General features: G+C 43.0%; 1 protein-coding gene and 2 long non-coding RNA genes across 3 annotated transcripts in view; 2 read left to right on the plus strand and 1 right to left on the minus strand.

The window, feature by feature from the left end:
- Positions 1-10,931, plus strand: part of cdh13 (cadherin 13, H-cadherin (heart)) — a 278,962-nt gene extending 268,031 nt beyond the window's left edge. The window contains 2 exon segments of the mRNA XM_055040045.1: positions 318-536; positions 9,703-10,931. Of these exon segments, the coding sequence (XP_054896020.1) occupies positions 318-536; positions 9,703-9,710 (227 nt within the window). The 3' untranslated portion in view covers positions 9,711-10,931.
- On the minus strand, positions 9,279-10,235 carry LOC129366315 (uncharacterized). Its single transcript, XR_008606604.1, has 3 exons — positions 10,094-10,235; positions 9,793-10,010; positions 9,279-9,585 (listed from the first exon to the last, which is right to left on the minus strand). It is a non-coding gene; the product is annotated as an uncharacterized LOC129366315 (long non-coding RNA).
- Positions 10,932-13,400: 2,469 nt separating the features above from the next.
- LOC129366319 (uncharacterized) overlaps positions 13,401-15,223 on the plus strand; it is an 11,616-nt gene continuing 9,793 nt past the window's right edge. Inside the window, exon 1 of the long non-coding RNA XR_008606606.1 lies at positions 13,401-13,951. This is a non-coding gene — a long non-coding RNA (uncharacterized LOC129366319). The remainder of the gene's footprint in view (positions 13,952-15,223) is intronic.

The raw sequence follows: 15,223 nt of genomic DNA on the forward strand, positions 1-15,223 counted from the left end.
ATGCACCAATTTCTGTCGCTTGAGTGTTAAGCAAAGTCTAACCTGGTAGTTACTTCAGGCTGACACACACACACACACACACACACACACACACACACACGCATGCACACACGCACACACACACACACGCACACATGCACACACACACGCACACACGCACACACACACACGCACGCACATACACACACACACACGCACACACACACGCACACACGCACACACACACACACACACACACACACACACACACACACTGTGCAGAATAAGCTTTGATGCAGAGCAGATCTCCTAATTCTCCGTCGCTGTGTCTCCTGCAGCCACTCATTCCCAGATCATGCTCCTGCAGAGTCTGAAGAAAGCCAACTACCAGCTGCCGCTGCTCATCACGGACTCAGGCATTCCCCCTCTGTCCAACAGCACAGAGGTCAAAGTTCAGGTGTGCATCTGTACAAAGACCAAGAGATACTGCAGCTCCGCCCACTCCCACCGCACTAGCCTTGTTGTGCTGCTGTCCACACTGCTGCTTGTCCGTCTCTGTGAGTATTCCCACTCTGCTGACCTCACACTGACCCGCCGGTGCCGTTCGCTTTGTTGCTCCTGATTGGTTCGATTCTGTGAGAAGTGATGCAGAAACATCTGAAACAGTAGAAAAATATTCCACAATTCTGATTTTCATAACTGCAGCTCATTGAAAATCTGCCTGTTCATGATTTCTGAACCATTCAGAGGAAAACGGAGCCGTGGAAGTGGAAACGCCTCGACCGAAACGCAGCGAGTCTCTGCAGCTGCGTCTCACATGATGAAGGCATTTTCAGCAATCCACTGTGTGTGTGTGTGTGTGTGTGTGTGTGTGTGTGTGTGTGTGTGTGTGTGTGTGTGTGTGTGTGTGTGTGTGTGTGTGTGTGTGTGTTATTAAGGCACACACACACTCACTGCTCATTGCTACTTCTTATGCAGATGCTGTGGGAACTGCAGACGCTTTGGGAACTGCAGACGTTGTGGGAACTGCAGACGTTGTGGGAACTGCAGACGCTTGGGAACTGCAGACGCTTTGGGAACTGCAGACGCTTTGGAAACTGCAGACGTTGTGGGAACTGCAGACGTTGTGGGAACTGCAGACGTTGTGGGAACTGCAGACGCTTTGGGAACTGCAGACGCTTTGGGAACTGCAGACGCTTTGGAAACTGCAGACGTTGTGGGAACTGCAGACGCTTTGGGAACTGCAGACGCTTTGGGAACTATCAGATACGATTCAGTTCATCAAGAGAAACAGATGGGATATTTTCTGTGGATCGTTCAGACTGCCTGGAAGAAATGTAGCGTCTAGTGTGTTGTGATGCTTTCAGGGTGAATTTACTGCACATCTGGACACGTTGGCAGCTGTTAGTAATACTAATAATTCATGACTCTCCTCTCCAGAACAACAAGCTGCTTGTGGATCTCCTGGTTTCTCCAACAGTCTGAAGAACCAGACATGTAAACGGGTCAGAGCTTCTCTCCACCTGATGCAGTTAGAGCCACTCAGTGAGAATCAATGTGAGGGTTTCCTAATAACTTCTTTGCTGTTGAGTTTTGTGGACCTTTGGTTAGTTTGCTGTCCAGTATGTTGTAAACACGCTCAGACTAGCGGAGGTTTAGAACCGTCGGCTCTAAACTCCTTCAGTCCTGCAATGATTCAGACAGAAACTCCTCTTTGTGTTTCTGATTTTTATGCAGAAGTCAACCTTGTACTTACTCCAAACGTCTCATTTAGTCCGAGCACCAGCATGAATAATTCATGGTCTCTGCGCAGAACGCAGGCCGTTTGGTGAGAGCAAAATTCATTTCTCAGCTTTCAGAGTCTCTTTCCTGCTTCCTGGTTGTGCATTTCGTGCCGGAGGCGATGTTCAGCGGGAGGAACGGTGGCAGGAGCAGAGACAGTGAGGGATGATGGGGAAACCAAAGAACATATTTCACTCCAGCCTTAAGAGATGATGGACCTATAATTATGTCTTTGTTCAGCAGATTGCTGTCAGCCTGAGATTTATGGACCAGAGAGCGTCAGACTCATCGTTTCTCTTGTTTTCCTTCTTTTCGTTGGTCTGAACGTTTTTCCTCATTTTCTCTTTGATTGTTTCCACCAGAATATCTGATCCTCTCGCCTCCTGCCTGTAACATCTGCGGTTTTATTTTTACATGAAGGAAGTTTGTTCTAACAATCATTTGTTTCCTGCTGTGCGTCGCGTCGGTGAGAAAAATCATTTTAAAAATCATTTTTAATCGTTTAGGTCCGGGATTCCCAAACTTTCCATCCCAAACCTACATTTTCACATTTTAATCAAATATATATTGATAAAATAAACTGCATTCAAATTATTATGCAAGTGATATTTTCTCAGATTTCCTTAAATGGTCAAATGATGGTCAGTTTAATTTTACAGTCATGAACTATTACAGTATAAATCCAATTTTACTGATCCAAGCTCCCATCAGAACAAGATTATTTTCAGAAATAAAAACTCAAAATGTTCTGTTCCAAATTATTATGACAGCAGATTTTCTAAACATTTTATGGATTATAAAGATCCACAAACTGTCATTCTGTGAATGTGCAGCATGAAGTACTGAAATCAAAAACTATTTCAGTCAAAAACACACAAAGAAACACACACATAAACACACACACATAAACACACACCCAGAAACACACACATAACACACACCCAGAAACACACACCCAGAAACACACACACATAAACACACACCCAGAAACACAGGTGGAGGACAGGTCGTGGGTCGTGGACAGGTGGAGGACAGGTCGTAGGTCGTGGGTCGTGGACAGGTGGAGGACAGGTCGTGGGTCCTGGACAGGTGGAGGACAGGTCGTGGGTCGTGGACAGGTGGAGGACAGGTCGTGGGTCGTGGACAGGTGGAGGACAGGTCGTGGGTCCTGGACAGGTGGAGGACAGGTTGTGGGTCCTGGACAGGTGGAGGACAGGTTGTGGGTCGTGGACAGGTGGAGGACAGGTCGTGGGTCCTGGACAGGTGGAGGACAGGTTGTGGGTCCTGGACAGGTGGAGGACAGGTTGTGGGTCCTGGACAGGTGGAGGACAGGTCGTGGGTCGTGGACAGGTGGAGGACTGATCAGTGCGGCGGATAGTCAGAGTCTGACACAGGAAGAGAAGTTTCCCTTTCAGTTCCCTTATCTCGCCGCTGACCTCTGACCCTGCAGTAGAGAGAAAAATGGGGAGGAATCGGTTAAAGAAACGACACAATAAAGGTGTGAAGCTTGAACGTCGTTTCATTTTAAAGAAATGTTCAAAAACATTAATACTTCTGCTAATTTTCTTGGAAAAATAGCCACAAATATTCAGCAATGAAGGAACAATTGATGGGATTAATCAAGAATCAATTACTAAACCAGGTGTAAATCACAGTAAAAATTAAAGTCTAAATTATTATAAGTCAAAATACTAAGAAATAATTCAGATTTTTGAGAATAAATATTTTTAAACAGAATAATAATATGGAGCTGAATGATAATCACTGCAGCAGCATTTTCACTCCAATGAACTTAATTCAGTTTTAATCATTCTGACAGAACAAAACTGGTTTTGTTCTGTCTGCTGTGTGGAGCTTTAATGGACCGACATGCAGTTTGGTTCTGACTGCAGACGCCATGTTGGCGCCGTCGGGCTGCCTGGCGGTTCACACGGCGCCACCTGCTGCTGTCATCAGCTTCCTGTCGCTCTGTTCATGCTGAGGCCGAGGTGCTAATGATGCTGCCGCCCCCGTTAGCGCAACGCAGAGCAGATCGCTAACGACAAGTCTAAAAATATTGCAACGCAGAGACAATTTAAAAGGTGAGGAAATGCAGCCAAAGAAAATTCACTTTGGAAAAAGTTCTAATAAACATTTTGAACTTTAAATTCTCAAGATGAAAGTCTGTTTTCCGTGATTGCATGTGAAGGCATCACCATCTAAATCTATCTGCAACATGATGAAGGGAGAAAGCAGTCATAGATCCACGCTCGCTTGCCATGGCTACGCTCTACATCAGGTCCATTTCTGCTCAGTAAATAAACTGGTTTCACTGGTTTCACTGGTATCACTGGTTTCACTGGTTTCACTGGTTTCACTGGTTTCACTGGTTTCACTGGTTTCACTGGTTTCACTGGTTTCACTGGTTTCACTGGTTTCACTGGTTTCACTGGTTTCACTGGTTTAACTGGTTTCACTGGTTTCACTGGTTTCAGTGCTATCACTGGTTTCACTGGTTTCACTGGTTTCACTGGTATCTGGTATCACTGGTTTCACTGGTTCACTGGTATCACTGGTATTACTGGTATCACTGGTATCACTGGTTTCACTGGTTTCACTGGTTTCACTGGTATCACTGGTTTCACTGGTTCACTGGTATCACTGGTATCACTGGTTTAACTGGTTTCACTGGTATCACTGGTTTCAGTGCTATCACTGGTTTCACTGGTATCACTGGTTTCACTGGTATCACTGGTATCACTGGTTTCACTGGTCACTCGTTTCACTGGTATCACTGGTATCACTGGTTTCACTGGTTTCACTGGTATCACTGGTTTCACTGGTTTCACTGGTATCACTGGTATCACTGGTTTCACTGGTTTCACTGGTATCACTGGTATCACTGGTTTCACTGGTATCACTGGTATCACTGGTTTCACTGGTTTCACTGGTATCACTGGTTTCACTGGTATCACTGGTATCACTGGTTTCACTGGTTTCACTGGTATCACTGGTTTCACTGGTTTCACTGGTATCACTGGTTTCACTGGTATCACTGGTTTCACTGGTATCACTGGTTTCACTGGTTTCACTGGTATCACTGGTTTCACTGGTTTCACTGGTATCACTGGTTTCACTGGTTTCACTGGTATCACTGGTATCACTGGTTTCACTGGTATCACTGGTTTCACTGGTATCACTGGTTTCACTGGTATCACTGGTTTCACTGGTTTCACTGGTATCACTGGTTTCACTGGTATCACTGGTTTCACTGGTTTCACTGGTTTCACTGGTATCACTGGTTTCACTGGTTTCACTGGTATCACTGGTATTACTGGTTTCACTGGTATCACTGGTATCACTGGTTTCACTGGTATCACTGGTTTCACTGGTTTCACTGGTTTCACTGGTATCACTGGTTTCACTGGTATCACTGGTTTCACTGGTATCACTGGTTTCACTGGTTTCACTGGTATCACTGGTTTCACTGGTTTCACTGGTTTCACTGGTATCACTGGTTTCACTGGTATCACTGGTATCACTGGTATCATTGGTTCACTGGATCTGGTTTCACTGGTATCACTGGTTTCACTGGTTTCACTGGTATCACTGGTTTCACTGGTATCACTGGTTTCACTGGTTTCACTGGTTTCACTGGTTTCACTGGTATCACTGGTATCACTGGTATCACTGGTTTCACTGGTTTCACTGGTTTCGCAGTGAAACCAGTCAAACTTTCCCACATCAGCATTCATGAGGCGAAGCTGCATTTATGAACAATAACAACTAATTTACATGTAATTTACCCTGAAATGGATTCAGCAGAAATATTTGATTATTGATCTGATCTGATCAGGAGTATTGATCTCCTATCAGTTCCATTGGTTCTGAAACATTCACTTATTTCAAGAAAAATTAACAGTAAAATTGAAAATGAAATTTTTTTTATTTGTCAAAAAAGCAACCTTGTGTTTGTCTCAGCTCCTTCGTCACAAACCTGCAGCCAGTTCAGACTCGCCACCAGAGGGCGACTGAGTGACATGCCTTTAAATCAACCAATAGGAAAATTCAACTGCAGTAGCCACACCTCAGCCCATAGGGGGCAGCACTGAAACAGTTTTAGGCAAAATATTCTACAAATTGGCACAGAAATGTCAAAAATTATAGAAATTTTGCTGAGCAGATCGTCTGAAGTGATGTCAGCACTACAGCGGTCTGCAGTGACGAAGAGTCAGCAACAAGTTGATTCATTCAGCAACAAGTTGACTCACTCAGCAACAAGTTGATTCATTCAGCAACAAGTTGACTCATTCAGCAACAAGTTGACTCATTCAGCAACAAGTTGATTCATTCAGCAACAAGTTGACTCATTCAGCAACAAGTTGACTCATTCAGCAACAAGTTGACTCATTTGACAACAAGTTGACTAATTCAGCAACAAGTTGACTCATTCAGCAACAAGTTGATTCATTCAGCAACAAGTTGATTCAGCAACAAGTTGACTCATTCAGCAACAAGTTGACTCACTCAGCAACAAGTTGATTCATTCAGCAACAAGTTGATTCATTCAGCAACAAGTTGACTCATTCAGCAACAAGTTGACTCACTCAGCAACAAGTTGACTCATTCAGCAACAAGTTGACTCATTTGACAACAAGTTGACTCGTTCGACAACAAGTTGACTCATTCAACAACAAGTTGACTCATTCAGCAACAAGTGAGTCAAACTTCAACTGCAGTAGCCACACCTCAGCCATAGGGGGCAGCACTGAAACAGTTTTAGGCAAAATGTTGTCGAATGAGTCAACAAGTTGACTCATTCAGCAACAAGTTGATTCATTCAGCAACAAGTTGATTCATTCAGCAACAAGTTGACTCAGCAACAAGTTGACTCATTCTGCAACAAGTTGAATCGTTCGACAATAAGTTGTTATTCAGCAACAAGTTGACTCATTCAGCAACAAGTTGACTCATTCTGCAACAAGTTGAATCGTTCGACAATAAGTTGACATTCAGCACAAGTTGATTCATTCAGCAACAAGTTGACTCATTTGACAACAAGTTGACTAACTCAGCAACAAGTTGACTCATTCAGCAACAAGTTGACTCATTCAGCAACAAGTTGACTCATTCAGCAACAAGTTGACTCATTCAGCAACAAGTTGACTCACTCAGCAACAAGTTGATTCATTCAGCAACAAGTTGATTCATTCAGCAACAAGTTGACTAACTCAGCAACAAGTTGACTCATTCAGCAACAAGTTGACTCATTCGACAACAAGTTGACTCATTCAGCAACAAGTTGACTCATTCAGCAACAAGTTGACTCACTCAGCAACAAGTGAGTCAACTTCAACTGCAGTAGCCACACCTCAGCCCATAGGGGGCAGCACTGAAACAGTTTTAGGCAAAATGTTGTCGAATGAGTCAACAAGTTGACTCATTCAGCAACAAGTTGATTCATTCAGCAACAAGTTGATTCATTCAGCAACAAGTTGACACATTTGACAACAAGTTGACTAACTCAGCAACAAGTTGACTCATTCTGCAACAAGTTGACTCATTCTGCAACAAGTTGACTCATTGCTCGTTGCCCGACTCAGATAAAGTGATGAACTCTTCCTGTCCTCCGTTCCTGTGGAAGCTGCTCTGAATCGATTCTGGGTTTTGTGTCAGGTTCTCCAGTTTCCGTCCAGAGGAAGCGTCGCCTCTTTAGGCCTGTCACGATACAGATTTTGATGGACGATAAATTGTCTCAAAAATTATTCCGATAAACGATAATATTGTTTGAAAACCTTTTTACATTGATTTAATGGAAATTACGTAATAATACATGCGATTTTCTGCCAAAGATAGAAACACTTTACTTTCAAAAGACACTTAACACTGAAACTGATACACAAAATAAATAAAACAACCAAAACTAAAATAGATTCTTAGTCTCCATTAACAATAAATGTACTTGAATACAAACTAAACAACATGAAGCCAAACTGGAAATAAACACTGCATTCAACCAAAAGAGTGCAGATTATGAAGTCTGTATATTATCTTGCCCTTCTGTAATCATTAGATTTAAATAGAAAAGAATCCGACTGCCTGATGCAAAAGTTCAAACTACAGGATTTTTTACCCTGAACGACAATCTGAGTTCTAAGATTGTTGAACAAAGATCTAAATCAAGGATTTATCCAGACTGGGAGAGTGACACAGCCTGTTGAAGGTGACCGGTAGCCAATCAGAAAGCGCAGATTCTCCTCCTGCTTTCTGAGGGGAAACAGGGAGGGAATCCCGAACAGCTGACACGATGCAACCCGAAGTCCAGCAACATCGGAAACAACATGAATGTTTATTCAACATTTCATGCAAAGAAAGTATAAATAACTAGGGGAGGAGTTGGAGCGAAATTTCAACCAGAAAACCCGGAAACTTTTCAGCTGTTCTTCGTTAACGTGACATAAATAGGTTATAATGATTGTCATTCAGTCAGACTGACACTAGCCACATGCATTGACGGTATATTGTAGTAAGGAATTGATTAATAAATTAGTGAACTGGGTTTATTATTTTGTGTCAATTGTTGGACACAACACGGTTCGATCGAACCGTCATAGCTCAGCTTTCTGTCGGCTAATGTCTCTCAGGTTTTGATAATGAGTCGACAATCCGACTTCAGATGGTGCAGCGCGCGCTGGGCGTTACGCTAAGAAATAAGTAAGAGAGGGTCAGTGGAGTTGAGCCTTTGTTCATTCAGTGTCATCAACAGGAAGAGAAAAAGGCAGGAAGAAACGACATAGCCGATAATTGAAATGAGGTCGATAGTTTTAATTTATTGTCCGATTAATTGACTTATCGTTTATCGCGACAGGCCTACGCCTCTTTCCTCTGCAGCTCTTCCTGTGAGGCGCAGCGTTCCCGCCGGGAAAAGCCGATGCTTTGAGTTTCCTCAGAGAGCTGGAACAGGAAGCAGAAGGAAAAACGTCGCAGTTTTTCCCTCCGTCTTTTCTCAGTGTCTCTGGAAATATGGCTCACATGTTTATGAAACTAATATCTAGTTTTCTAAATGCTGTTGGTGGAAATGAAGCTGTTGAACATGGAGAAGATAAAAAAAAGTTTCCTCATTAAATGTTTTAACATCAGACGCTGTTTGAAAGTGAAACCAGAACGGATTCGATCTGCCAGCGTCTCAACTTCCACTTTTTAAAAACCGATTTAAAATGTAATACCTGGAGATAAATTTATTTCAGATGTAATCTATCAGCTGGAGACGACTGGAAACATGAAACACAAGGAACGTTTGATCAGCAAATATTCAACTTTACCTTTAAATGAACTCATTAGCATATTTCCCTGATACCAAAGAAGAAATTTACATGAAGTGTCGTCCTCACACACACACACGCACACACACACTCACACACAGAAACACACACACACAGAAACACACACACATATTTTACTGATTGGCTTTTCCAGCCAATCAGTAAAATATGTGTGTGTGTTTCTGTCTGTGAGTGTGTGTGTGTGTTTCTGTGTGTGTGTGTGTGTTTCTGTGTGTGTGTGTGTGTGTGTGTGTGTGTGTGTGTGTGTGTGTGTGTGTGTGTGTGGTGGTTCTCAGGTCTCTCCAGGTGTTAAATCTCTCCAGGTGACATAAACATGAAACCTGAACTTCCAGAGCCAGAAGTGAAGTTCACTGAAGTTGCGTTTGCAGCATTGATTATTGATTTCTTTCTTTCTCACCTGTTCAGGCTGACAGGTGAGTTTGTGATTCTCCAATCAGAGAGCCGTCTGACTGCAGGTTGGATACTGACGGCTCCTAACTGCTCCACAGAACCTCGCCAGTACCTGGAAAATCATGAACAGATCCAGGTGAACTGGGCTCTTCTCCATGATATTCACTCTTCTTTTTGTTTCCTCCTCCCATCCCCCCACCCTGACCCCTGACCCTTGACCCCGCTCCAGGCCTGTAAGTCCTGCTGAAACGTCTCATTGTCCTTTTCGCACCACTGAGAAGCAACGACGAATCAGGAGAAGAGGAGGAAATCTTCTCACCTTGACGAAATCCAACAAGCAAATCTCGAAGTTTCTCCCTGGAGCAGCGCCGCCGCCTGTCAGCCATGTTTGTTTTTAAGTCACTTCCTGTTTCCTGTTGGCCCTCTTCATTCTTCCTCTCCATCTTCACCTCTGATCTTGCGTTCCTGTTCTTTCTTTCCTCTCCCTCTCTCCATGCATCATTGAGGAATGTAGCGGCGTTGGCATCGCGCCACATCCTGAAGGAACATTAAAACTGATATTGAGAGAAAAAGCAGAAACTAATGAAGCAGAAACCTCCTCTCCCCGTCATCATGGCTACCTCTTTTCCCCCATGAAGACTGCCTGGCTGCATCCCCCGTCCGTCCGTCCGTCCGTTGACCCGTCCGCCCGCCGCCGGCCCAGCGAACTGAGCAGCCCGTCTGGCGGCGGGTCGCGGCGGTTTGTCTTTGTCTTCTCGTCAGAGCGTGTTTGATGGTTTATCTTGTTTCCGTCTCAGAGGGCTGAAGCCTTTTTCTCCGTCTGCAGTCTGTTGGTGGTTGTGGCGTTTTTAGGACGAAGTTGTTGCCATAAGCCTTCAAAATAAGAGACTCTGGAGTCGTTTCCTCATTTTGCTTCTGTTTTTATCACATTAGTTATCACAGAGTGGAAAACTGTAAATCTTTACAGTCATGGTGTAAACCTGAAAAAGTACTATTAAATAAATATTTTTATTTTTTACCATTGTGTAAATATACAGCATTGATTAACTTATGTAGTTTGATTGCAAGTCTTTCACAGTAAGTCTGTTTTAAAAGAGGAAACCATCTTTTCTGTGAATTTAGAGCCTATTGTTGTGTTCACTATTTTACTGTAACATCTTTGGTTTCTGATTGTTTTCCTTTTTGAAGTGTGATTAATTTGCACAATCAGGACTGGAGTTTGTTGGACTGTTTGGGTTCGGCTCGTTCTCCCGCCTCTCTGTCCGCCTCTCTGTCCGCCTCTCTGTCCCGTCAGAAGAAGAACAAAGACTCGCTGGATCCTTTTGCTTTTTATCTTCGCGCTCATCGGAGAAACGTAGCGTGTGCTGGAAGACCAACTGAAACAAAAAAGGACATTTTGAATGAGTTCTGTCTGTCTTTTGCACTAATTTAATAAAGCCGTTACTGAAGTTCCCATGATGCTTTAGTGTTATTCTGATGAGTCTTTATCAGGTCCAAATCCTTGCTCTCCTGTATTGAAATTCAATAGTGAGTGTTTACCAGTCGGGTAACAAATATAGTCTATTCCACAATTCAGACCCTAAATTTGAGGTGAGAGTAAAGTTTATGTCTCCTCACTTTGTATAAATCCTGATTAGTTGATCCCAGAGGCTAAAGCTAACAGCTAGTCCAAAACTAGCCAAAACCAAAGTGAACTCCAGTCTCAAAAATGTTATTTCCTCATGTGTAAATGTTTTTTCTATATTTTGAAACCATCATCTTTGTGTTGGGAAGTTATTTCGATGAAGTCAATAATTACTTGCACAAGAAAATGAAGGTAGAAGGTTGTTCATGGAAACATTTCTGGTTAGAGTGATAAACAGGTTTAGATAGCATAAAAATCATACTGACTGATTATCTCCTGCTATTGCCCTCATAAATAATATACAGGTGTGTTTTCCATTGATCATATTATTGTGCAAGTTGGAATTACAACAATAAATTTACCTAATGGAAACACACCATTTTGAAAAAAAACATGGTTTTTGATTAATTTTTGCGTTTGGTTTTCTCACTGTATAAATCAGTTTATTTTACAAAACTGCAACAGAAACACATTTTCACATCACGTGTCAGATGATCAATAACTGGATGTTACTACTGGCAGAAATAACAAAGAAGATGACAGGTAATGTTAGAGAATGATGCTGCTGCAGGTTTTTGTTTTAGTTTCTCATAAATCCTTTATTGTCACTCGGTAAATATCATATTCATTGTTCCTGGTAGGGAAAGCCATGCCTTGTATTATACAATGAAGTTAAGTTTTATATCAAGAGTCTGACAAAAAGTAACTATTAAAACAATTGAAATCTGTACCGCTTTGAATTAGCTGAGCTGTTTATCTGTATTTGTTTTTTTGAAAGAAATCTTTCACTCTGTCGTTATACAGTGTGTCTGGGAACAAAGTAAAAAAAAACATCTTCCCCCGCTCCTCCCCCTCACACACAACAGACTTCTTGTGGCTTTGATGTGAAACTGTGATGTCACTCATCCTCTCTGTGACATCATCGGTGACTGTCTCTATATTCCAAGATTCCACAGAGAGATTCATTTGCGTTTTTCAGAAAGTTTAAAGATCACCATGGCTCAACCCAGTTTAGCTGATACAGTGAACGTTTTAGAGAAGCGCTTCAAGGGTTTAGAAGAAGAAAACCTCCAGCTTAAAATGACCGTGGAGAAAATCAGGTCAAAAATTGAACAGCTGTCCAACAGCTCAGACAGCAACTTGAGATATATAGAGGAGCAGAACAGGAGGCTTCTGAGCCTGAAAAAGGAGAATGACTACAGAATCAAGGCCCTAAATATGGATTTGCAGGAGGCGAGAGCCACAATTAAATCTTTAAAAAAGAGGTTAAGAATATTTCCCGCACAAATGAACAACTGCAGCAGAAACATACATCCATTCGGCGACAGGCCCACTTTTCTTTAATGGAAAGCGCCAGAGATCGGGTCTGGATGGAGGCAGAAAACATCAAATTAAATAAGGAAATCGTGGCGTTAAAGATTAAATTAGATCAACTGAAAGGCAAAGACAAATTAAACAAGATGGAGAAAACTGTAACAACCACGGAGGAAACGGAAGAAAACACGCCAGGAGAAACAACACCAACAATGTTTCAGAGAGTCGGGCGTGCTTTTCGAACAATGTATGATTCAGGAACTTTGAAATATTGGGTGCCATCATGGGTATTTTAAGACTGCCATGTTTTTTCTCAAAAAACTAATTTTGAGAAAAAGCACGCCCGACTCTCTGAAACATTGTTGGTGTTGGGGTTTCTACCAGGGAGCAGGTCAGGGTTGAACGATGGAAGAGTTTCGGAGAGGAGGCTCCGTCTGATAGTGGAACCTCGGATTGTGGAAGAGCAGTGTGGTTCTGGTTCTGGTCGTGGAACACTGGATCAGCTCTACACCCCCAGCAGGGTCCCGGAGGTGTCTGGTCCGCATTGCCGGCAGTTAGTCGGACTCGTTCCCAGTGAGAGTTGGACTCCAGCAGGGCTGCCCTCAGTGATTCTGTTCATCATTCATGGACAGAATTTCTAGGCGCAGTCAGGATGTTGGGAGATCCGTTCTGGTGGACTTAGGGTCACTTCTCTGCTTTTTGTGGATGATTTGGTCCTATTGGCTCCATCAGGACGTGATCAGCAGCTCTCACTGGACCAGGGAGACCCGGGGAAGACACAGGACACGCTGGAGGGACCATGTCTCTCAGCTGGCCTGGGAACGACTTCGGGTTCCCCAGAGGAGCTGCAAGAAGTGGCTGGGGACAGGAAAGACCGGGCCTCCTTTCTGAAGCTGCTTCCCCCGAGACCCGACCTGGATTAGTGGCAGACAATGGACGGACAGAAGGACGGAAGGACAGACGGATGGACAGAAGGACGGAAGGACGGATGGACGGACGGACGGACGGAAGGACAGACGGACGGAAGGACGGATGGACAGACGGATGGACGGACGGATGGACAGACGGATGGACGGACGGACGGAAGGACAGACGGATGGACGGACGGATGGACGGACAGAAGGACAAAGGACAGATGGATGGACAGAAGGACGGATGGACGGACGGACGGGCAGACGGATGGACGGACGGACGGAAGGACAGACGGACGGAAGGACGGATGGACAGACGGACGGACGGATGGACGGACGGACAGAAGGACAGACGGAAGGACAGACGGATGGATGGATGGACGGACGGAACTTTTTCACGTGGGATTTCCTTTTTCTGTTTGCTGTTGGTTCTACATTTTCTACAGCACATGTCAAAGTCAAGGCCCGTGATCCGGCCAATGAAGCCGCTGCAGCTCGAGTGGCTTCATTTCATCAGCAATCAGAGCAGAGATCAACTTCCGGGTCCCCCTCCTCAAGAATGGTGGAACGGTTAGTGGACGCTGAGGACAGAGGGTTTCTGGCGGGAGGCAGAGTTCATGTTCACGGAGGTAAGAGACAAACCTCCGTGCTGTGATGTCACTACTGACTTTGAACCACTGATTCAGTAACTATCTAACGCGTTGCTGTTTCAAACCCTAGTCAGACTACAGTGACTTATCAAACTCACTTTGTTACTATTTTTCTTTTGTGATTAAAGTTGACTTCCTCTCTGCGGCTCGGGGAGAGTCTATGCGCCAGAAACATGAACAGTGGAGACAGATGCGCATTTTGAGTTCTGCTCCAAACGTCCGATTATTTGGGCTTGTTTTGTTTCTTTAAAGTCGCTTGTTGTTGTTTTAGGCGTTGTTGAAATCCTATGATAGTTTTCCAGACAATAGAAACACAAAAAGATGCACAAATTACTAAAGTCTTGTTTGTACTGTTTTCCCTTCAGTTTAACCTTATAACTGGAGACACAGTGTTGATGTAATCATTATAAAATTTACTGTAACTATTTAACTAGTAAATAACTATTTACTGTTATTTAAATAACAGTTAAATAAATACTTATTTACTGTTAAATAGCTACAGTACATAACTATCGAACAGTAAATAGTTACTGTTAATGTCACTTAGTTACTTTCCAAATAAAGTAGTCAGTAATCTAAATTCCCATCTCAAGGAGTAATCAGTAATCTGATAAAAGTTACTTTTTCAAAGTAACTCTGCAGTCAGTGCCTGTGTGTAGACAGTCCGGCTGTAATGAGGATATAATCTAAGGCTCTAACAAGTTTCTCAGAAACACACAAAGACAAGAACATAAACATCATAGAGCAGCACAATAATGTAGTTTCAGTTTATTATGCACTTTAATTTATGTATTTATCTTGATATTAAGAAACATATTTAGTTTTTCAAAACAATAAAATTTTTTGCTGTTTGCTTGTTGAACATGTTTTCCTTGAGGTTACTGACAGATCCAGAATAAAATATTGCTTTATTCATTTAATTATCCAATAATATACACTGTGTTTGGCCTCGGCTTGCAGCAAATTTATGTTTTTGGCCCTCAGTGTATTTGACTTTGACATCCCGGCCCTACAGTTTTCAACTACAACCCCTCATTTATTGTTTCACATTAAATAGTTCAGCTGTGCGGTTTGGAACCGCCTCCATTAAAAGCCATATAACCTCTAAAGCACATGAGTCACACAATAACCTATTAATCTGGAAACAAAAAGTACTGAATTTGTGTTTTTACTGCCTGCACAGACAGAAGCAGAAACATAAAGCGACTTCAGGTTCAGTTCTAAAGCCGAGTTATTAAAAGTTCTGTTGGC

Source organism: Poeciliopsis prolifica, unplaced genomic scaffold, assembly GCF_027474105.1.
Source record: "Poeciliopsis prolifica strain line A6 unplaced genomic scaffold, Auburn_PproV2 SCAFFOLD001, whole genome shotgun sequence".
In the NCBI taxonomy this organism is placed as follows: domain Eukaryota; kingdom Metazoa; phylum Chordata; class Actinopteri; order Cyprinodontiformes; family Poeciliidae; genus Poeciliopsis; species Poeciliopsis prolifica.